General features: G+C 33.9%; 2 protein-coding genes across 6 annotated transcripts in view; both read left to right on the top strand.

Annotated features, from left to right (window-relative positions):
- Positions 1-10,550, top strand: part of LOC114325543 (protein SERAC1) — an 86,537-nt gene extending 75,987 nt beyond the window's left edge. For all 5 annotated transcript variants that reach the window (XM_050656162.1, XM_028273621.2, XM_028273623.2 and 2 more), the window contains 2 exons: positions 7,432-7,645; positions 10,393-10,550. In XM_050656162.1, coding sequence (XP_050512119.1) covers positions 7,432-7,645; positions 10,393-10,531 — 353 coding nt within the window. In that variant the 3' untranslated portion in view covers positions 10,532-10,550. The remainder of the gene's footprint in view (positions 1-7,431; positions 7,646-10,392) is intronic.
- A 4,678-nt stretch (positions 10,551-15,228) lies between these two features.
- Positions 15,229-25,132, top strand: part of LOC114325547 (conserved oligomeric Golgi complex subunit 7) — a 54,332-nt gene continuing 44,428 nt past the window's right edge. Inside the window, exons 1-3 of the mRNA XM_028273628.2 lie at positions 15,229-15,344; positions 15,398-15,481; positions 15,546-15,849. Of these exons, the coding sequence (XP_028129429.2) occupies positions 15,342-15,344; positions 15,398-15,481; positions 15,546-15,849 (391 nt within the window). The 5' untranslated portion in view covers positions 15,229-15,341. The remainder of the gene's footprint in view (positions 15,345-15,397; positions 15,482-15,545; positions 15,850-25,132) is intronic.

Below are 25,132 nucleotides of genomic sequence, written 5' to 3'. Positions count from 1 at the left end.
TTTATTGTAATGTTTATTAGTACCTACTGGAGCCTTTCATTATTGTGTTCAAAGCCTTCTGAGAAAAGATTATGGTGATTAGCAGACGTACCGATAGAACGTGTACATATCCAACAAAATCCTTCTTTACAAAGTTAATAATACGTATAAATAAGAAGAATCATTATTGCAATTTTACAAGTTAATATCTTTATCATCTCAGCTTATACTTACACCGCATCCCTCGGTAGACCGCAAGCTATAGTAGAAACCCGACTGTAGACCGCATACTATAGTAGCACCAATACTTTTTAGTTACTCTTACTTTTATTACTAAAAGTTTTGTTTATTTTTAAGTTACTTGTTTCTTCTTTGTTCTTCAACACAAGAAACGACAAAAGTAATTTCATAAAAAAGAACTTTTTGATACATGTCAACAGAGATAAAATGTTAATATTTTGCCTGTCACAGAAAAAATCATTTTTGCCACAGAGTAAAACAAGATATTTCAACTATATTATTTATCTATGGTCAAACTGCATTAAATGCAATAGCCCACCGAACGGGCAAACGATACGAGTTGCCTGTGACGTCAGACCCCAGCTCTCGCTTTTGAAGTTGTTTGAAACGGAAATTTTAGGCGCGGAACTTTGATCACATGTTGTACGTACACTATTCATTGTTAGGACGTAATTTTTTGAATATAACATTTTAAAACATAAATTAACAATTTTATGCAAAAAAATTTTTTAGTGCAAGTCCTATTAGAGCTTTTCCACCATATTTGATGAGTTCTCCGTTTATATTGTCATAACCCGCTGCTTTTCTGTTCTTGATCTTCTTGATACTTTCTGCTACTTCTTCGTATGTAGGTTCCTTGTATTCCTCCGCGTCCTGTCTTATCCTTATTATGTCCCCTTCCTGTGTCATCTCACCTGTTGCTTTATATAATTCCTCGAAATGTCTTCTTCTATGGCTACCATCGGTTTTGGTTTTTTCCTAATTTTAAGTAATTATATAGTAGTTTAGAATTATTTCTCATGTTTTCTCTTTCGATGTCCATCATTATTTCTTCTAATTTTCTTTTCTTTTTCATTTTACATTTTGCTTTGCTATTGTCCTTGCTCTCCTATATGTTTCCATATCTTCTGCTGTTCCTGAGTTTATCCATTTCAATCTGGCTTTATTCTTTCTTTCTATTTGTTCTCTACATTCCTGGTCAAACCATTCATTTCTTCTGATGTTTCTTATTGTGCCAATTTCTGTATCCGCTGCCTTTTCTCTGGTTTGTTTAATTCGTTTCCATTGTTCTTCTATTTCTTGTTCTTCGTGTTGTATTCCTCTTTTAAGTTCTTCTTTGTATCTATCTTTTATTTCATCCTCCTCCAGTTTTTGTATGTTCCATTTCTTTTTCGCTACTCTTGTTTCTTTTGGTTTTGCCTTAATTTTGCATTTTGCAATCACCAGGAAGTGGTCGGAGTCTATGTTCGCTCCTCTATATGATCGTACATCATTTATTGACTTCACTTGTTTTTTCTTGATCAGAATGTGATCGATTTGGTTTCCGGTATTAGTTCCAGGTCTTAACCATGTTATTTTGTGTACATCTTTATGCTGATATTTGGTACTACTTATTTCCATTTCTAGTGCTGCTGCTATGCCACATAATCTATCCCCATTGTCATTGGTTTTGTCATGTAATGTATGTGTGCCTGCCACTTCTTGATTATAACTTTCTCTTCCAACCTGTGCATTAAAATCCCTTAGGATAATTAGTATATCCTGTTTTGGCACTTGATCACCTGTCTCTTCCAATTTCTCGTAAAAGTCTTGTTTGGTTATTTCATCACTATGTTCGGTGGGTGCATAAACGTTAATTATAGATAGTTTTTGCGGCTTATAATCTATTCTTATAATATGATATTCTGTCATCGACTGCTTTAAATTCTAAGACTTCCTTTCTTAATTTTTCTCTGATGTAAAATGCTGTCCCTCCTTGCCCTTGTTTATCCTTTCCTGCATACCATATTGTATAATCACTTTTTTCTATTTTGCCTTGTCCTCCCCATCTGACTTCCTGTAATCCAGCAATATCTACTTTGTATCTTTGTAGCTCATTTGCCATTTCCTGCATTTTTCCTGAATCTAGTAGTGTTCTCACGTTCCAAGATCCAATTTTAATTTTTCTTTTATTTATTCTCTTCCGTTTCTTATTGTCTAACTTTATCTTATCTTCTTGTGTGCTCGTTTTCCTTTTTCTTGCGGTTGTTTCCGTATTTTCCAATTCAGTTATTTCAGTTATCAGTTTTTTGGTTTTGGACTTGTGCTTGTATGCTCGTTTGGTTCCAATTTCTCTCCCTCATTGCTCCATCTCCACAGTGCTCCATTTATCCACAACTTTTTGTACCCCATATTTATTCTGTTTCCTTTCCATGTTAGCCCTGTCACGTATAATTTTCTGTATTTTCCGTTCATTCTTACTTAGGTCTTCGTCTATAAAGATATGTGTTCCTTTCAATTGCCTTTTTTCTCGCAATACATATTGCTTTTTTGTCCGTTAAAACTTAAAATGTACCCAAAAATAGAAAAATATAACCTGTTTCCAATAATAACTATACTTTTTGCCTAAATAATTTAGCTCTTGGCATCTGACAGCGTTGCTGGACCTATAACAAGAAGTACTGTTGCAATGCGGAAGGCACCTACCCCCAATCAACTCGCCGGAGGGTTGATAACTATCAATGCACAGTTATTTCTTATTTTTAATTTTTAGTTACTTTTTGGTAAGTTCCCAGATATTTTGCACACGCCGGCAACGTCGCAGAATATTTGGCCGTGCTGCTGTCTGCTAGTTTGTCTATCACTTATAGTAATCAAACAATCATTATAGCTTAATTATACCAGTTTTTGTTATATCTAATATGTTTGCTGTATTTGTATCTTGACAATACATTTCTATATAATTCTATTACAAATCTCCTCTTTTGCATGCAATAAAATAAATAAAGAGATAACTTACAATTGCAATGTCGAGCTTAATACACACTTTGTGAAAGTTTCACCAAAAAACGATGTTTATTTCCGCACGAAAACAACTTTTTTGCATCAGAGAACAAAATAACTTGTGTTCACACCAACGAACTGTCAGTACTTCACACATTTATATAATGAAAAATAAATATTCAGTGTTTTGGTGCTTGACAAACTTTCAAATGAATTTTATCCAGAACGGATTGTCAGACAAGGATGTATACTATCTCCACAATTATTCCAAATATATGGGGAGCATATTATGAGAAGAGCACTTGAAGGATGCGAAAAGGGCATCTCAATAAATGGTCATAAAATAAACAACCTACGTTTCGCATATGACACAGTTCTTCTTGCAAATAGTCAAACAGAGCTGATTGATCTTATACGACTGGTCAAAAACGAAAGTCAAATATTTGGGAATAATGTTAAACAACAAAGGTACACAAGAAGATGAAATTGGAAACAGAATAAAATTGGCAACGAGAACTTATTATTCACTGTATAAAAATTTCCTAAACAAAAAAGAAATATCGAGGAAAACCAAAATGACAGTATATAAAACTGTATATATGCCAATTACAATATATGGGGCAGAAAACTGGGTACTTAATGACAGACAAAGAAAAAGATTACAAGCTACAGAAATGAGATACTTAAGAAAAGTGGTGGGAGCAAGAAGATTAGACAAAAGAAGAAACGAAGATATAAGACATGAATTACAGGTAAAATCGCTCAACGAAAAAGTTGAAGAAAAGAAGTTAAAATGGGCTGGACACATGATAAGAATGAGTGGTGAGAGACAAGTAAAAATGACATGGGAGGCCAAAGCAGTGGGTAAAAGCAGGAGGGGCAGACCAAGGAAAAGCTGGAACACTAGTGTAAACGAAATACTCAAGAAAAGAGGAACATCGTGGCAAGAAGCAAAAGTTTTAGCAGCAGATAGGAAGAAGTGGCGTAAATTTGCAGAGAGTATTATATAAAGGAGGAATCCTCGACACCTAATGGTAAAAGAGGCAACCGATTATGTATGTATGTAAATAAATATTCAGTGTTTTGGTGCTTGACAAACTTTCAAATGAATTTTATCCAGAACGGATTGTCAGACAAGGATGTATACTATCTCCACAATTATTCCAAATATATGGGGAGCATATTATGAGAAGAGCACTTGAAGGATGGGAAAAGGGCATCTCAATAAATGGTCATAAAATAAACAACCTACGTTTCGCATATGACACAGTTCTTCTTGCAAATAGTCAAACAGAGCTGATTGATCTTATACGACTGGTCAAAAACGAAAGTCAAATATTTGGTCTGCAATTAAATATATCAAAGACAAAGATCGTGATAATGGATAGACTACATAACAATCATCTACACAAAACCAAAATTGACCGGTTTGAGGTTATGAACTCATACTTATATCTGGGATCATTGATCACAAACAGAGGGTCACTGTAGGAGGAAATAAAACGAAGATATGATCTAGCAAGATGTGACTGTCAAATTTCAAATGCGTTAAAGAGGAGCTGATAAACTGCTTAATATTTCCAATACTTACCTACGGTTGTGAATCTTGGACCCTGAGACAATCGGAAAAAAGAAAGATAGACGCCACTAAAATGCCCTGTTGGAGACGAATGCTACAACTTTCTTGGACCGTCGCGTCCGTAGGACAAATAATTTAAGAGAGCTAAAAGTTAGCTAGCGACTCTCCAGTAAAGTCCATCTCCAACAATTAAAATACTTTGGACATGTTATGAGAGCAAACAAAGAAAACATAGAAAGACTCATTATACAAGGAAAGGTGGAAGGTCGAAGGTCACGAGGAAGATCCCCAACAAGATGGATCGATCAAATTACGGGAATATGCAAAAGACCTATGCATAAGTCAAAAGAAATGAGAAGAGGTAGAGATCTTTGGAGAAGGACAATACACGACATCAGTGGCGTAGCTGAAGATTACGGGCCCCCCGCGACAATTTTTGTGGGCCCCCGTATTATAAACATACCGACAACTAATAACAGTATAATTCTAAAATATGTGTAAATGACAATATTTGGCCTTTTTTAATAAGTCTTCATCAGTTAGTGTTAATAGATTTTTTGGGAATAGACATGAAAACCTTTTAAGTATACCTTCATGTCTCTTAATCCGACAAAACTATTATTAAGTTGTCGCAATACTATATATAAATTTACATTGAAAACATTAACTTCAAAACTTTTTTTGCTACTTATTTATATAGGTAAGTTATTTTTTCGTTTCAGCTGAGCTCTTCGTAAATTTTTTTATACGTTTTATCCGTTTATTTTTAAATTCCGGTGTAATCACCACTATTCTGCTATTTCTGCTCCTTCTGATAAAATTTCGGAAAACGAATTTCTCATTTGTCGAAGATTATCACGAGTTTTTTCAAAAAGTTGAAGGACCGTTAACTCTGCCGTTTCAGATTGCAGAAATTTTGATGTTAGATGAATAAAGTTAAGTATTTCAGATTGAATAGTATTGTTAACGCCAAATTCAAAATTATTCATATCCTCTAATAATGCATTAGCTTCTAATTTTTCATAGTTTTTTGACAACAGTGAAATTCTCGATTTCATTACTTGTCGGAAAGCTCGACGCAAAGCTATAACAGCATCATGTCTGGATGACCACCGGGATTCACATAACCTTTTTAAGTGTTATCAAACGCGATGAATCCAAAGTCATAATAGTACATAGTACATCCCATCTTTTAATACTTGCACAAAAAAGACATATTTTATAATCTCTTCATTATATTGTACAAAAAACAACTCCTGTCTGTACACCAGCAACGGCATCATTCAACATTAGGTTCAGATTATGGGATGCACAATGAACATAGGAAACTGTTTTTTTTTTTCAATGTCAGTTATGCGCCTTTGTACGCCTGAATATACACCACTCATAACGCTTGCCCCATCATACCCCTTTCCACTGCAGTTGTGTACGGAAAGGTGCTTTGATTATATAAATTTTAAAATTTCATTTACAGGACCTTCTGCACTTTGGTCTAATATACGAATAAATTCCAAAAACAACTTCTGCTTGGAGTGTAAATTATTTTCATCGCAAGTTATTTTTACATACCGGAAAATAAAACTAAGCTGATCGTCTTTGGAAATATCTTGAGTGGTATCAAGAATTATTAAATAAAAATAACTTTTTTTAATTAAATTATTCACTTTGTTTTCAGTTTCTTAAGCCAGCAAATTTATAACTTTGTTTTGTATTTGGGGACTCAAGTAATGTTTAAGTTATTGTTATTGTTTATATCGATTAATTTAGTCAAAACAGGATCATATTTAGCTAGTAAAATAACCATCGACAAAAAATTACCTTTTTGGGATTCACTTTCATCTAAACTACCAACATGTCCACGAAACGCTAAATTGCACCCAGAAAGAGTAAGAGTTGCCTCAATTACCCGCTTCATTACTTCCTTCCAAATTTCCTATTTTGATGCTTATTAGGAAAATATGTTTTGGTCCCCAATTTAAAGAAAGTAGAAGTATTAAGCTTGAAGGCTTAAAGCCCGACGCTAGGAGGGCCCCCCCCCGCCTTGCGGGCCCTGCGGGTCTGTCCATACTATATTATTAATCTATGGGTCTGTCAGCTACGCCACTGCACGACATCACGTCGACCACTACACTCCCTCCCGGAATCAGGATTAAAGAGAGAGATTTGACAATCAGTTGCCTTTAAGATGTAAGAAGGTGGGAGGTGGGAGGTGAGAGGTGTGGGTGTGAAGCGGAGAGTAGCAGACTGACTGACTGAATTTGGATACATGTTGACAAACTTCTTCTTCTTTTTGTGTAGACATGACTCTGTTTTTCAATGTGCCTCCAGTAGGTTTGTCATTACACCTTTTTCGTGGTCTTCCCACTGATCGTCTTCCTATTGGGGAACCGTCTTTTGGCCGTCCTTACTACTCTATTTGTTGTCATTCGGCTTATGTGGTCATTCCATTCTACTCTTCTGTTTTTCACCCAGTTATTAATGTTGTCCACCTTGCATCTCCGTCGTATATCTGCACTTCTAGCTCTATCCCATAGTGTCTTACCATCGATTTTTCGAAGTGTTTTCATCTCTGCTGTTTCTAGCATTTTTTTTGCCCTTTCTGCATCAGGTCGTGTTTCTGCCGCTTACATCATTATTGGCCTGATGACTGTTTTGTAAATTCTGTCTTTCACTTCTTTTGAAGACAGTTTGAAATATAATAATTAATTGGAATATTTTAATATAATACAAATTACCTACCTGTTATAAAGTATGTAAATAAACTATAAAAGACAACACTTAATCTAAGTTTTAATCCTGTCGTCCAAGAGGTTTGCATCGGGCAAAAACTGCTAATAAACGTTTTCTGATCATGTTGTTAACATTTTTAGATTCTCCACAACTCAAGAAGATTCATGAGAAGTTCCTAGACATTGTAAAAGCAGTACCCATGAAAATAGTAACCTTCGTGGAGACCAAAGCCACAGTTGTAACTGCCATGAAATTCAATTTTTTGTTAGTAAAACCGGATTCGGGTTATCCAGGTGTAGGAGAATATTTCGAGATTCCTCAAGATCATCTTGGCATTTGCAAACCTTTAACAAAGTAAGTTTATAGTCAGATAAAATATTGGAGATATAACAAACAATGACTTGAGACAGAGAAAATTCTCTATAACTATCTGTTGCCTGGGCTTTTTACAAATTTATAAAGACACAGGCCGATAAATAGCGGACATGGGAGAATCTACAATATACAGGGTGTTTGGTAAAGAATGGGCCATAGCTTAACCTTAGATTCCTGAGGTTAAAATAGGTCGATTTAAGCTAACTTACCTTAGTACAAAAGTTGATAATAACCGAAATACAGGGTGTCAAAGTTAAACTTGTATTTTATTTATTTTTGATATTTTCTGACAGGCATGAGACAACAAACGAAATTTGGTAAGTGGTGCTGGTACTGTCCACCCTACTATATTATGTTAAACAAACGTTTCTGGCTACTACCAGAGGCGTACGACGGGGGAACGTGAATGGTTGACCCTTCCCAAATTCTACTCCACTGGCGGAATTGCTATTTTAGTACAATTTTTTGATTCTCCAATACTTTCTATGTAAATAACATACTCTTCATTCGTAACGATAAAGCCATTAGTTTTCGAGATATTTGAAGCTAAAAACGAAGGAGCATAATACATTAATCAAAATAAGTGTGCCTTTTCATCTTTAACTTCAAATATCTCGAAAAATGACTTTATCGTTACGAATGAAGAGTATATTATTTGCATAGAAAGTATTGGAGAATCTAACAATTATGCTAAAATAGCAGTTTCATCAGTGGCGTAGAATTTGGGAAAGGTCAACCATTCATTTCTCCTGTCGTACGCCTCTGGTAGTACCGATTATTTAACATAATTTAGTAGGATGTACAGTACCTATACTTTCTGCCAAGTATCAGAAGGATATCTCAAATAGTTTTATAGTACCGGGAACACATAGTTCTTAAAGTTTTAAATAAAGAATAAATTATTAAAAAAAAAGAATTACTTTAAAATAATTTGACATATCCATGTCATTTCTGGCAGAAAGTGTAGGCACTGTACACCCTACTAAATTATGTTAAATAATCGTTTCTGGCTACTACCAAGGCGTACGAAAGGGGAAAGTGAATGGTTGACCCTTCCCAAATTCTACGCCACTGATGAAACTGCTATTTTAGCATAATTTTTAGATTCTCCAATACTTTCTATGCAAATAATATACTCTTAATTCGTAACGATAAAGTCATTAGTTTTCGAGATATTTGAAGTTAAAAATGAAAAGGCACACTTATTTTGATAAATGTATTATGCTCCTTCGTTTTTACCTTCAAATATCTCGAACACTAATGGCTTTATCGTTACGAATGAAGAGTATGTTATTTACATAGAAAGTATTGGAGAATAAAAAAATTGCACTAAAATAGCAATTCCGCCAGTGGCGTAGAATTTGGGAAGGGCCAACCATTCACGTTCCTCCGTAGTACGCCTCTGGTAGTAGCCAGAAACGTTTGTTTAACATAATTTAGTAGGGTATAGAGTATCAGCACCACTTACCAAATTTCGCGTTGTTGTCAAATGTCTGTCAGGGAATATTCAAAAATAAATAAAATAAAAGTTTAACTTTGACACCCTGTATTTCGGTTATTATCAGCTTTTGTACTAAGGTAAGTTAGCTTAAATCGACCTATTTTAAGCTCAGGATTCTAGGGTTAAGCTATGGCCCTTCGTATTATGTATTAAGCTCCTTCGTTTTTAGCTTCAAATATATCGAAAACTAATGGCTTTATCGTTACGAATGAAGAGTATGTTATTTACATAGAAAGTATTGGAGAATAAAAAAATTGCACTAAAATAGCAATTCAGCCAGTGGCGTAGAATTTGGGAATGGTAAACCATTCACGTTCCTTCGTAGTACGCCTCTGGTAGTAGCCAGAAACATCTGTTTAACATAATTTAGTAGGGTATAGAGTACCAGCACCACTTACCAAATTTCGCGTTGTTGTCAAATGCCGTTTTTGGCTTCAAATATCTCGAAAACTAATGGCTTTATCGTTACGAATGAAGAGTATGTTATTTACATAGAAAGTATTGGAGAATAAAAAAATTGCACTAAAATAGCAATTCCGCCAGTGGCGTAGAATTTGGGAAGGGTCAACCATTCACGTTCCTCCGTAGTACGCCTCTGGTAGTAGCCAGAAACGTTTGTTTAACAAAATTTAGTAGGGTATAGAGTACCAGCACCACTTACCAAATTTCGCGTTGTTGTCAAATACCTGTCAGGGAATATTCAAAAATAAATAAAATAAAAGGTTAACTTTGACACCCTGTATTTCGGTTATTATCAACTTTTGTACTAAGGTAAGTTAGCTTAAATCGACCTATTTTAAGCTCAGGAATTTAGGGTTAAGCTATGGCCCATTCTTTACCAAACACCCTGTACATCCATCACCTGCCCGCTTATCTAGATAAAATTCTAACAGAATTCTGCATACTGAGTATTAAGGATAATATAATCTCGAAATGATATCTTGATTTTTGAATCAAGAGGCATATGTAAATATTCGGAAGTATTCCAGTACCTTTTCCTCAAGGGACATTGGTGATATCCCATTAAAAGTTCAGCCCAATAAAGGCCAATAATTCACCTTCCTTCATAATTCAGTATCTTGTTCTATCTGCAGATTGACTAAAAGCTCTTACTTCATCAGCGTCAAGTTCCTTTTCTGATAAAGACTTTTCCATGCAATCCCTCCATTTACTTGCCATTTATTAATGACAATACAATAACCACTAATATTTTTTTCTTTTGCAGACACTCATTCCTTTACCAGAAAGTTGTACATACCTTGAAGGAAGTGATGAAACAAACTGAGCAGAAGCATTCAAATCCAAATGTTGATAATGTATATATTAAAGAAAATAAAGATGATGGTATATCCGACATGTCCTAATAAACAATAAAGAATTTAATTGGTGATTTTTTAACAATGTTTTACTATAAGATATACAGTGAGCATGTAAAGGTTAAAATAAATTCATTTTTTGGCGTATATATCTTACGAGTGACGTCATATCCATCTGGGCGTGGTGACGTAATCTATGAATTTTTAAATGGGAATAAGGATGGTTGTGTGCTAGCTCATTTAAAAGTATTCAATTCTCTACATAATAACATCAACATTCACAATCTAAAATTGTTCCTCCATTGCGACAGATAAAAACGTTGTAGATAGGGTATGCATCTCTTTCTAATCGGCGGGGTTTATCTATTTGGCGGCAGTGGGAAAGTTCTTTTTCTTAATTTCTGGTTCCTATCCGTTTCAGATGTTGGAAATCATATTGGCAATCATAACCTTGCTCGCTACGGCTCGAAACAGTTCCGTTCGAGATGCATGACCTGTTTACATTTTTCTCTGTCGCACTGTCTAGGTATTATACAGTGCGTCCATAAAGTAACGCATAAATTCAGTATTTCGTAAACCGGTGACTTTAAGGAAAAATTCCGAAACAGGTCGATTTTTATTTTTAAATTACAATTTTTTGGCATATATATCATACTAGTGACGTCATCCATCTGGGCTTGATAACGTAATCGATGAATTTTTTAAATGAGAATAGGGGTCATGTGATAGCTCATTTGTAAGGGTATGTAATTCTCTATTTACTAATACAAACACTAACAATTATTTATACAGGGTGTCCAAAATTAATTTTTTAATTAAATTAATTGAGACAAGAAGAAGAATGTATGTAACTTATTTAATTCAAAATTCGTTTTACTTTTGTCAGAAAACAGGAATACATGTTTCTACATGTTTATTTGACAAATAATAAATATTTTTATGTTTTCTGGCACGAATAACATATATTTAGAATTAAACAAATTACATACATTTATCTTTTTGTACCAATTAATTTAATTTAAAAAAACATTTTTTGGACACCAAGATGTTTAAATAATTATACATATTACCTATTGTTTATATTATTGAATAGAGAATTACATACCCTTTCAAATGAGCTATTACATGACCCCTATTCTCATTTAAAAAAAATCATCGATTACGTCATCACGCTCAGATGGATGACGTCACTAGTATGATATGTATGCCAAAAAATCGTAATTTAAAAATAAGAAAATCGGCCTCTTTCGGGATTTTTTTCTTAAAGTCTCCGGTTTACCAAATAATGAATTTAATCGTTACTTTATGGACGCACTGTATGTCTATGCAGGTTAGCATAACTAAGCAACCAATGCTTGAGCCACTCTGCATTTGAAAATACTCAAATAAGCGATAACTTTAATGTAATAAAAGCATTTTGGTAAAATTGTCGGTTGGGGGTTAGGCCACTGTTGCTCTGAGCGCCCCAATTTAGAAACAGCTATACCAGATCGATCAAAAGTTCCCAAAAATATATTTTCACATGATGTTGTAAAATGTAACAACCATATTAGAGGAAAAAAAACGAGGAACCTTAGTTTAGTTATATTTCGTTTGTTGTTGATGTACTTATTTTGAATAAAGCATGTTTTAACTATACAGGACAGTTTTTTATTCCATTTATGCCTGGTTGCACCAACAAATCTTGAGCTTCAGCTTAGCGCAGCTCAGCATATAGATAGAACCGCTTTAAGTCTCACTTACGTTGCACCATAATTTTCGATTCTTATCGATCCAATCCACGTGGCAATCCATTGTGACAACCTGAAAATTGATCTAAAACTCAATGGTGCAACGCGTATGTTTCATAAGTTGAGCTTAAGACATGTCAAGCTTAAAATCTGTTGATGCAACCAGGACTACATCTTTAGTTTCTGATCTATCTTTTGAGACATTTTAATCAAATTTTAAACTAGTGCTTCTGATGCGTTGCAAAACATTCCAGTTAGGTACCTCAAAGTTTTGTATATTTTCAACATTTTTTAATAGTAATTAAACGCCATGTTTAAAATTTCTGAACACATTTTACATAATGTCCTAAATAGGTTTGGTCGGCCGTCCCAAGTAGAGTTTGGTCGGATATCGTGGGTTTCCCAATGGTTATGTAACATCGTACGTCCCAAGGATGTCCCAGGACCTGAAACGTATGTCCTCAGGACATACGAATGTCCTACGTTGTTCGTCCCAGGGATGTACTTGTGCTGTTTGGGATACGCATAGAATATTGATCAATTATTGTCTTAGCAGGTTCGTCTTGTACATACGTGATAATTTAAAGTGTGTTGGTACCAAAGTTAGGTTCCACTTAACCGTATTTTCTTAACCATCACCAGTTAACCGCCGTCGGTCAGACGGCTCAGTGGGCAAAGGCGCACAGTCGGCTCGACCGTCAAATCTAGCGGATATACGATCGTGGTTCGAACCCCAGCCCGGTCATTTGAAATTAATAAAAAGACCAACGTCGTAGTATAAAAATTCAATAACGACTTGGTCTGGAATTGGAATAAACTGGTGTCTGATCGGCCTATGAGGGAGCGGTACGGCAAGGAATAAGGGATTGCGGCTTGGTGATATATATACCTCCATATATATATATATATATATATATATATATATATATATATATACCTCCATAGATCCCTACCTAAAAACGGTGTATATATACCTATATAACCATCTTCTTACAGATCTTATGTTGAACTAGGTTCTTTAACTAGGATGTTCTTCTTCCTGGACCTCGCTTTCCAAATATTTTTCCTTGTAGGAGGGCATATCTGGATTCATTTCGCATTATGTGTACGAAGTAGATATTCTAACTTGCGAGATTTGATGGTGGTCAGTACTTCTCTCTTCTTCATTCTTCTGAGGACGTCCTCATTTGTGACCCGTCAGTCCACGGGATTTTAAGAATTCTCTGATATCCACCATTTCAAATTCTTCCAATTTCCTAATGCAAATACAAACAGGTACCTACTTCTAATTTTCACTTTACAGAATATAGTGTAGGAAACAGCGGTTGAACCTTGCAAAATGAACACAAGTCCGGTTTTATTTTTTTTCTGGTATATCAAGGGGTGCTTATTATGAGACTAACTTTTTCTTGAAAAATTTCGCCCCGGAACCCCCCTTTTCACCCCTTTAAAGGGGGTAATTTGTGGTTTTTGCGGAACGTAGCCCTTCCTGTACCTTTTGCAAAAAATTTCTTTTATAGAAATATGAAGAGAACTATATTTTCTACAATTTATTTCCCAACAGCATATGTCTATCACCCACCGTTTAGTGGGGGGTGGGGCCCCAAAGTTGACAAGTTTTTTAAAAAGATGTTTAAAAAAAACGTTATTTTTCCCTAACTGTAATGGAAATTAAGAAGAAATCCTGCGGCAATTATTCACAAATAAGTAACTGATTTTTTTGGTATAGGTTTCACTTAAGGGGAATTGCTCTTTTTTAATTATAATCTTATAAAACGAACAGATGACAAAAAAAAAACAAAAACTGGAGCCCGCCAAAGCATATCTGAGGTTTACGGCGCCACTGTGCCGTAACGGTTGCTTATACGAAAAAAATGAATACGACCTAATTTTTAGAGTAAATAGTGGTCTTTAACCTTGTATAAGTTTTGTTTAAAAAGAATGCATAGGCAATGAGAAAATCGTAAAAACATGCTCGCCAAGGGATAGTTTCTGCAGTATATTTTCAAGGATAGGGGTGGTTTCCGCAGGGATGTTGCAATAACCATATATATTTTTGAAAAACACTATTGATGAAGCATATGCCCATATGGATCAAAAAGCAAAAAAAAAATTTTCAACCCCCCATTTTATTTATTTATTTTTGGCTACCATGGTTGCACTAGGAAATCGCTTTTGGTGTCCATGCATGGGTAATAATAACGTGCACAAAATGATATATGAAATATATTAATAAAGGGCATTGTGTGTGAAGGATTCCAAGAAAATCACTTTATTTATTAATTCTTCTTTTTTTGGGGTGGTTCCGGGGAAAAATGGGGGTGCATTATAAAAATTTGTAAATAGCACCAATACATGGAATCGCTGAAAGTCTTTTTACTCTAACATAAACGGTTCAGATGGTATAAAAAGGGGTTTTTAAAATGTAACACCCTGTAATTAAAAAAAGGGCAATTACCCTTAAGTGAAACCTATACCAAAAAAATCAGTCACTTATTTGTGAATAATTGCCGCAGGATTTCTTCTTAATTTCAATTACAGTTAGGGAAAAATAATGTTTTTTTAAAAACTTGTCAACTTTGGGGCCCCACCCCCACTAAACGGTGGGTGATCGACATATGCTGTTGGGAAATAAATCGTAAAAAATATAGTCCTCTTCATATTTCTATAAAAGAAATTTTTTGCAAAAAGTACAGGAAGGGCTACGTTCCGCAAAAACCACAAATTACCCCCTTTAAAGGGGTGAAAGGGGGTTCCGGGCCGAATTTCTTTAAGAAAAAGTTAGTCTCATAATAAGCACCCCTTGATATACCAGAAAAAAATAAAACCGGACTTGTGTCCATTTTGCATTTCAACCTCTGTTTCCTACTAATGCTAATATTTTTATATTTACGATTTACGTCCTAAATTTAATAATTTAGTGACAGTAAATTCTGCAAAGGATGTCTCGTAATATCGAATGATCGATATATCGAATGATCTCGTACTATCGAATTAATCGATGTTCTGTTTGCCAACAACACAACTTGTCAAAATAAACATAACCTCAAACATTTTGGTTATATTTTTACATTAATATAAATTTTAAAATTAAATTAAAACACATTTAGGGGTTTATTAAATTTACAATGGTAAGTATGCTATACAATTATTTCTTAAAATATTGAATAATTAAAATTTTTAGGACATTAGTGCATTTTCAAATGATGATTTTGATACTAAGGAATGGATTAATGATATCCTTAAACAAGGGGATAATGCGAAAGAGGTCAGTCAATATTTTTTGTTTTTAAATTAAAAATATTTTAATCAAATACCAATATATTTTTCAGAGCAATTATACAATGTCTTTAGTAATGAAACTCCAACTGTATGTCCAGCAAGTGAATAGTGCTTTGGAAGACACTAGTCAGCAAGTTTTAGCATCTTTGCCAAAGATTATGAGGGATGCGAAAAGTTTACAACAAGAAGCTTTATTATTAAAACAAAAAATGGCGACAGCTAGGGCAGAGGTTGAAAAGATTGAGCATGATACTGGCCAGTCGATCCATACAATAGAAAAACTAGATTCTATGCAGAATAAATTAACACTGGCTAAACAAGGATTGCACGAAAGTGACAATTGGACGATTTTGGGTAAGTAGCATTATTATCTTGTGTGTATAGCTTCTGCGCATAAAAATAATACATTTAAGTTAAATATCATTTTTAGCTAATTACAGTGACAGTATATATTTAAATAAATTTGTATATTTTATCATAACGTATCAATGGAAAAAATAATGATTCAACAGAAGGGACTCAAAAATGTCATTGGGATTATAATTAACAAGTAATTTTGATGCTTTTGATCAAATTTTAGTGTAGAAAACATTAAAACGCAATTTTTAACTTTTTTCTCAATTCCCAAAATATGCATCCTTCGATTTGGCTGAAAATTTTCCCACTGATATCCAAAATATAGGACTTCAAATGGTTAAAAAAATTTTTATTATTTTCGAATAAAAAAAAATTCCATGCAATAATATCAGAGTCAAAAACAAATCGATACATTTTTGGCAAAGTAACGTAAGTGGCATTTTTGAAAATCATGTTTTTCATTAAACTAACGCTATTATTGTTCAGAAGGCACTGCCAAAGTGTAGTAAGCCTATACATATATTATGTTTAAAGTAATTCTAGGCTTACTACACTTTAACAGTACTTTCTAAACAATAATAGTGTTAGTTTAATGGAACAACATGATTTTCGCCAAAAATGTCACTTACGTTACTTTGTCAAAAATGTATCGATATTGTTCAGTTGGGATAGCATTTGACCTTGCATGATGAGCTGCCCAAAATTTTATTTTTCTAGTCTTTGTGGAATTCAATAGTAGTGTAAATTTAAAATTACAAATGAATTCTGCTGTTGCTTTGACCTGGTGTGGTACTGTTCTGCACCACCTTGATTTTAAAGGAGAACCGTTTTTGCTCAATAATCCACCATTTTCAACTTTTCAACAAAAAGTGTGACTACTGAAATTGTTGAAAATGTGATTATCTATCTACCTATAATTTCTGTTACTACAAATTTTTTTGTAAGGTGGATATTTTTCGAGTTAAGGGGGAAAATAGTAACAGTTAGGGCATAATTATTGAATTATCCCATTTATTATTAGTTTTATGCCAAAAATGTACCTATACAAAAATGGAGAGAATTAAATTTTATACAATTTTGATCCGTTTCATTTTTTGCTAAAATCAATATATAAGGTAGTATGTATGCAGTAAATGTGTGAGGGTAAGACCTGATAGGTTTTATAGCAGTTGGTTTTGTTCAATATTTCCACCATTTTTACCTTTTCGACAAAAATGGTAGGAACTCAAAATTGTTCCAAATAAATCTCATTTACAATTATTACAATTTCTTTTTAACAATTTTTTTGTGCAGTCGATATTTTCTGAGTTACTTGTACTTACAGTAGACACCTATATTTTTGACTCTCATTGCATGTAACTTTTTTTATTGCAAAATAATAAATATCCTTTAAATCAATTAAAGTCCTATATTTTAGCTATCTGTGGGCAAATTTTCAGCCAAATCGAAGGATATATACAGGGTGAGTCATGAGGAACTGTACATACTCCTACCTCGTATAGAGGCTCCTATGGGGAATAACAAATGACCATTAAAAAGTGTCTGCTCCCATTGTTTAATAATATACAGGGCGAGTTTCGCATTTTGACAGAAATTTGTATTCGTCATAATTTTTGAACGGTCAGATCGATGTGTCTCTTATTTTGGCCAATCGTTACACTATTACCACCTAATCAACTAATTTATTCAAACTAGAAAAAAATCAGGTCCGGCTTTAAAAAAATTAGTTCGTTTGGGTCTTAGAAAAAATTTCACCCTGTATACGCTTTTTGAAAACTCTAATATGAATTTTACAAATTAGACAAATAGGCAATTAAAATGGCATATTTATTTTTTTCCGCACACGGTTACTTAATTTTTTATAAAAAAATCAAATTTCACTATGAATTAAAAGTTTGGTTAAGTGAACCATAGATTTAAAAAAAAATAACTTTTATTACAAAAATTAATTTTTTTTGCACAAATAAGTAATTTATGTTACCATCCAATCAACTGATTTATTCAAACTAGAGAAAAATCAGGTCCGGATTTAAAAAATTAGTTCGTTTTGGTCTTAGAAAAAATTTCACCCTGTATACGCTTTTTGAAAACTTTAATATGAATTTTACAAATAAGACAAATAGGCAATTAAAATGGCATATTTATTTTTTTCCCCACACGATTACTTAATTTTTTATTAAAAAATCAAATTTGTCAAAATCGGAATTTTCTAAAAATGAAAAAAAAATGAACTCACGGTTTAACTCGCTACAACTCTGTTCCATTTTAACATTTTTTTTCTGAAATTTTTACAGCACATACCTCTTACCATTATGAAGACTATGAAAATTGTTGTAGACTTTCAGTCTTCTTCTTGTAAAAGTTGCAAACTTGTAAATCGCAAAAATTAGGTGGAAAAATTTAAAATTTATCAATTTGATCACGTCTATGTTAAACTATAGAGTCCAAAAGAAGTGTTATGGAAAGTTTTAGATCTAGAAGTGTTATAGAAAAAAAATGGTAAAACTTTTAATTTTAAGAAAAACGTTGTTTTTGTAAATTAATTTTTGTAAAAAAAGTTAATTTTTTTAAATCTATGCAAAAACTTTGCCAAACTTTTTATGCATAGTCAAATTTGATTTTTTAATAAAAAAATAAGTAATCGTGTGGGGAAATGATAAATAAGCCATTTTAATTGCCTATTTGTCTTATTTGTAAAATTCATATTAGAGTTTTCAAAAAACGTATACAAGGTAAAATTTTTTCTAAGACCCAAACAAACTAATTTTTTAAATCCGGGCCTGATTTTTTTCTAGTTTGAATAAATCAGTTGATTGGGTGATAACATAAATTAAATATTTGTTCAAAAAAAAATTCATTTTTGTAATAAAAGTTATTTTTTTTTTAAATCTATGGTTCACTTTACCAAACTTTTAATTATTCATAGTCAAATTTGATTTTTTTTATAAAAAATTAAGTAATCGTGTGGGGGAAAAAAATAAATATGCCATTTTAATTGCCTATAAGACCAAAACAAACTTATTTTTTAAATCCGGGCCTGATTTTTTTCTTGTTTGAATAAATCAGTTGATTGGTGGTAACATAAATTAAATATTTGTTCAAAACAAATTAATTTTGGTAATAAAAGTTAATTTTTTTAAATCTATGGTTCACTTTACCAAACTTTTAATTCATAATCAAATTTAATTTTTTTATAAAAAATTAAGCAATCGTGTGCGGAAAAAAATAAATCTGTTATTTTAATCGCCTATTTGTCTAATTTGTAAAATTCATATTAGAGTTTTCAAAAAGCTTATACAGGGTGAAATTTTTTCTAAGACCCAAACGAACTAATTTTTTTAAAGCCGGACCTGATTTTTTTCTAGTTTGAATAAATCAGTTGATTAGGTGGCAATAGTGTAACGATTGACCAAAATAAGAGACACATCGATCTGACCGTTCAAAAATTATGACGAATACAAATTTCTGTCAAAATGCGAAACTCACCCTGTATATTATTAAACAATGGGAGCAGACACTTTTTAATGGTCATTTGTTATTCCCCATAGGGGCCTCTATACGAGGTAGGAGTATGTACAGTTCCTCATGACTCACCCTGTATATATATATTTTATGAATTAAGGAAAAAGTAAAAAATGGCATGTTAACATTTTCTACATTAAAATTTGATCGAAAACATCAAAATAACTTGTTATAATGCCATATTTACTGTATAATGCCCGACATATTTGAGTCATTTCTGTTGAAATATAATTTTTTCATTGATACTTTATGATAAAATATACAAATTTATTTAAATAAATACCAAATCACTGTAAAATCGTTAAAAATGATATTTAAAACACTCAAGGAAAAAACGAGTATTCAGGCTTAAATGTCTAATTTTTATGTTGTATTGCCTCGATTTTTGACCCTTCGCTTCGTTATCAAACGTATTCGCTTCGTATCTGTTTAGTATATGTAGCGAATACATTCGATAACGAAGCGAAGGGTCAAAAATCGAGGCCCAGAAGCTATACACCAAGTTTCAGACAAATCGGAGATCCTCAAGTTTTTGTCTGAGTTATTTGACATGGAATGTATGTATAAGTTCAATAATTTTGTAACAATTCAAATTATGGTTCACTGGTTGTTGCTGCAACATTATTGACCCTCTTAATATAAAACATCCACTAAATTGTAAGTAAAAACCAGGAGCTCAAGAGATCAATAAAACTGGATCACCTAACATTTTTCATAATTAATTATTAATTTGTGATTAACCCACCGGTTTGCAAAGTTGTCTAAGGATTTCTGTAATAGTAGGGGAGGCAAGGATGCTAAATTTTCAGTTACTAAAGCGTTATGGGGACCTATTGGGTTGTGAAGATTGAGTCTTAAAACCAAAAAAAGCTTAAGTTTTCCATTTTAGTGGGGACTTTCCATTTTAAAACGTTTTTATATACTTGGCTTGGTCTTTGTCACTATGTCCGGCAAATGTTGTAATCCATTTCAGAATAGCTCAGAACTAGTTAACAATGCAATATTTAACTGCTATTATATGGATATGTCGAGTTTTAAGGGAGCTGGAGCTTTTTAAAGATGGCGTCTTGGAATTAGTTCTTCTTAAATATCTCCAGAGCGCTTCTATTTAGAAAAACGAAAACTGGTACGTGTAATTATCCTCCAATTGTGACATGATTTCCTCAATTGTGACATTCTAGTACCAGTCATATGCGTCAGTCTTGGGTAGGTCAACAGTTATTTTATTGCACAACTTTTTTGTCTTAATTTTAAGCATTTTTGACATTTGATGATTAAATATGTTGTTTGTGGATATATCGCATACATTTGATCACGGCGATATAGAGGCCACACAATCTCAACAATGTTACCCATAGCCCCATTAACTAGTATTTTTTCGACATTATTGTTAGCTTGTAACATTACCCTTGTGCCAACGAATATCTCCAACTCCTTTAGTAATCCACCTGTCTTGTTGTCATCTTTGGGTATAGGCAAAGAATACATATCTACCACGGTAGATATGTATTCTTTGGTATAGGTATATGTTCCATACCCGTGATAATCAGCTTGAGTTGGCTTTTAACCAAGCGCATGCTTTTGAGTTTCTCCAAAATCCAGAAGATTTTGTTCATGTTGAGATTGAGGAAAAGTCGAATGATCAACCAATGAATGATCAAGTTTCAGCAAACTTGTAGTGCAATGAATGTTTTACAAAGAGAGTTGTTCAATAAAATAACTAGCGTTATACAACAGCAGATGGCTGGTGGTACTGGGCGTATTCGTCTATTCTTTACTGGTGAGGCTGGAACCGAAAAGACGTTTTTCTTTAATGCTGTAAAGGACCGATGCTTCGGTAAAAAAGCTGTAAAAGTTTGTGCGCAAACTGGCGTTGCAGCGAGATTAGCGGGTGGAAGAACTATCCACTATATGTTTAAGCTTACAGTGGAGAAGAAGGGAAAAGTTGGCTCAACTGTACCACCGCTCACTGAAAATGACTTGCGAACATTGCGTAAGGAATGGGAAAATATCGAGTTCCTCTTCATTGATGAGATATCAATGACGCCTTACCAAATGTTGATATGATTGAGTCGCGTTGTAGACAGTTGAAGAATAGTGATGAGCTATTTGGTAATTTAAACGTTATTGTCTGTGGAGATTTGTTGCAATTGCCCCCCGTTCCTCCAGGCACTCCAATTTATAAGCAGCCATCTCTCTATTTCCCTGCTGTTCATTTGTGGAGGACATTTAGCCTTGCAGAATTGACGGAAAATATGAGACAACAAGGAGACACAACATTTGCTGATTTGTTGAATGCTTTGCGTGTTGATGAGCTTAGAGCCCAACACCTTGATCTTTTGCTATCTAAGCAACTCACTGAGGCTACCGATGAGTTTGCTATTAATAAGGCCATTCGCATACGTCCAACTCGAAAGCAAGTTGAGGACCATAATAATGTTGTGCTCAGTGAGTATCGCGCTGCTGGCATTCAAATATTTAAAATCCTGGCTAAGGATGTATTGTTGCGTGTTGATAAGATTGTACCCAAAGATGACAACAAGACATGTGGACTACTGAAGGAGTTGGAGATATTCGTCGGCGCAAGAGTAATGTTACGAGCTAACATTAATGTTGAAAAAGGACTAGTTAATGGAGCTATGGGTAACATTGTTGAGATTGTGTGGCCTCTATATCTCCGTGATCAAATGTATGCGACCGACATACCATCTGTATCTACGTATTGACTTCGGTCGAGATGGAATTCATCTCATTAAACCACGGATTGTGGAATTTACAGCGCTGCATCGCTGGGGAGACATACAGAGAAGACAACTATCGTTAATACTGTGTTTTGCATGCACAGTACATAAAATACAAGGCTGTATCGTGGATTATGCTGTTGTCTATCTCGGTAAAAAGCTCTTTGCCAAGGGACAGGCTTATGTTGCGCTTAGCAGAGTGCGTTCCTTTGAGGGTCTGCGAATTGAAGAACTAGAATGTTTAAGGCTCTTAGGAAAGACACCCTGTAATGAAGAAGCTATGGGGGAAATGGAACGAATGCGCAATCCGCAACCGAATACTTATTAGTTCGCCGTGAGTGTAAGCGCGGTATGCAGAGATAGGAGGTCGAAACTTCTGAGTCGATTCAACGCGAAAGGCAAAACGTTATTTTTGGATGTAATTAAACCGAAGGTATTTAGTTTTTATTGGATTTTCTCGGAGGTCACAATCTTAAGGGGAACGGAGCAAAATGCAAAATTTTGACGCATGTCAAAATTTTCAATGTGTTTTTTTCGAATCCCGTGAAAACTAATAAGTATTTCTGGAAAATTAAACGCAGAATGAAAGACTACTTTATTACCGAGGGCCGAAAGTCCCTTCGAATAAATAAAAAGTTTCTTTTGAATGACATATTTGCAATTAAAAATCACACTAAATTTTCTCTTTTATTTTCACCCCTGTAACTTTATTAAAATAAACATTATAGAAGTTTTCAGGGACTTTCAACCCTGAGTAATAACGTAATCTTTCATTCTGCGTTTAAATTTTTCAAAAATATTTATTAGTTTTCTCAGGATTCGAAAAAAGAATACATTTAAAACACATTGAAAACTTTGACATGCTCAAAATTTTGCATTTTGCTCCGATCCCCTTAAGGATACGCTAGTGAAGAAACAAACGGGCTTCGGGCCCGTCGGGATACCCGCTGTGCTCCGTCTGGGATGAAACTGTGAGATGTAGAAAATTTGTATTTTTACACGGCGGATATGGCTGCAGGACGAGCGAGTTGAGAAAAAGCTTTACTAATATGACTTTTTATTTTCAGACAACCTACAAAAAAACACAAAAACGGCTTCGGCCACCAAAAAAAAAAAAAAATCAAAAAACACTAATAAATACCGGCGCAAGCAAACAAAAAAAAACTAACAAAAAACACAAAACCCGGGCACGTAGGGCCCAAACGATTCAGCTCCAATTCTCTGAACTGGGCACAGCCCAAAGCCGAGGCATGGGGCACAAGCAAGCAATTTTAGTTACGCGGGCAAGTCACTAGAGGAAAACAGGATTAAAGCGCCTTACGTTAGCCTGAATTTTACAATCGATTAGGGTACCATGTTGGAGTCCTATTGCCCAGGACTTCCACGTAAAGAGCATTTGGCTGACAGTGTGCCCCTATCGCTCATCAGAGGGCTATAGGTAGGGTTACCATAATTTCTTAAGGCCAAATCCGGACAGGGGTATTCCAAGGGGTTTTAGAAAAAAAAATGTAAAATGTGCATTTTACTGTGTTGGTACCTCTACATTGTACATACATATATGCGAAATGCATATGGCACAATTAAAAGTACGTACAGCTGGATCGCTACAATATGCAACTAACATCGAAAATCTCTGCCAGTTTAAAATACATATATACCTATGTTTTAACATACTGTAGACCTAGAAAATATTATTACAGAACGATATAAAAAATGTAGATGCTGCGCAGGATGAAATTTCCCACCGTTGGGCCAAGTGTTTCCATTTTTTTTAGTGAAGAAAAAAATCCGGACATTTCTCATATCCGGACGCCAATCCGGACATGTCTTTCAAATCCGGACTGTCCGGACGAAATCCGGACGTATGGTAACCCTAGCTATAGGGGGGAAAGGGATGATCTGGAGCATTGGAACGTGGTGGAGTGATTCCTGTATGACACGAATTAATACACCTCGCTCCAATGAATTGTTGCACCCGGACGTCATTTTTAGGAGTGAACAAGTCTCACAGACTGGGTTGAATCAAATTGCTTGTTTGCTTACTCAAAATGCCATATATCACCTCGTAGTGGATTTGGAATTCCACATTAAATTTGAAAACCAAGTAGGCAATAGACATAAAATTTTATGAAATATATTTTGATGAATAAATAATTTCCAATATTTCCCTTAAAGTTGTGTAAACATTTTCTTTGATTTATATGAGTTTAAAGTCGATTACAAAATTCTTTTTATGGCATAGAAATTGAAACAACAAAATAGTTTATAATTTTATATTGGGTCATATAAAAAATGAAAACGATTTATTATAAAAAGTTCTTTTTTATAAAAGTGTAATTATTTTAATTTGATTTTCCATAAATAACATAAATGCAATAACATAAATTTGTCGGACAAGAGCTCGACAATCTTTATTAATTAAATATAAGTACTTTAAATTGAAAATTAAGAGTTTTTTTATACCGCACTAGAGTGCTTGCGGGTGTCGGACTATACGATAGATTTTTCAAAAATATTGAATACGTTATTAAGTTTTCCATTTTAGTAGTAATTTGAATTCTCTGTTGGAAATTTGGGGAGTTTTTAGAAACCAACATATATTTGTTTTTTTCCTCGTTTACCACAAGTCCCCTAATTCACTTGCTGCGTCTGCAAGCCTTGTAAAACACTGCACCATATCTCTCATAGCGTCGATCTATTAAAAATAGTGCCATTCATTCTAATATTTAATTTTCTGACTGCCTTTTCCAAGGTAATATTAAAGAGGAGACACTCCAGCGCGTCACCTTGTCTTAGACCATTATTAATGTAAAAGAACGTAGAGTTTTCTCCTTCAATTATAACGCATGAGCTTACGTTTTGCATTGTTAATTGGGTCAACTTAACTAACTTAGGTGGGATCCCAAAGTCTATCATTGCATTATACAGGGTGTCCCGAAAAGAATGGTCATAAATTATACCACACATTCTGGGGTCAAAAATAGTTCGATTTAACCTAACTTACCTTAGTACAAATG

This window comes from Diabrotica virgifera, chromosome 1, assembly GCF_917563875.1.
Source record: "Diabrotica virgifera virgifera chromosome 1, PGI_DIABVI_V3a".
NCBI classification, from domain to species: Eukaryota; Metazoa; Arthropoda; class Insecta; order Coleoptera; family Chrysomelidae; genus Diabrotica; species Diabrotica virgifera.
The sequence above is the reverse complement of the archived record's forward strand: the minus strand, read 5'-3'. Positions and strand labels throughout refer to the sequence as shown.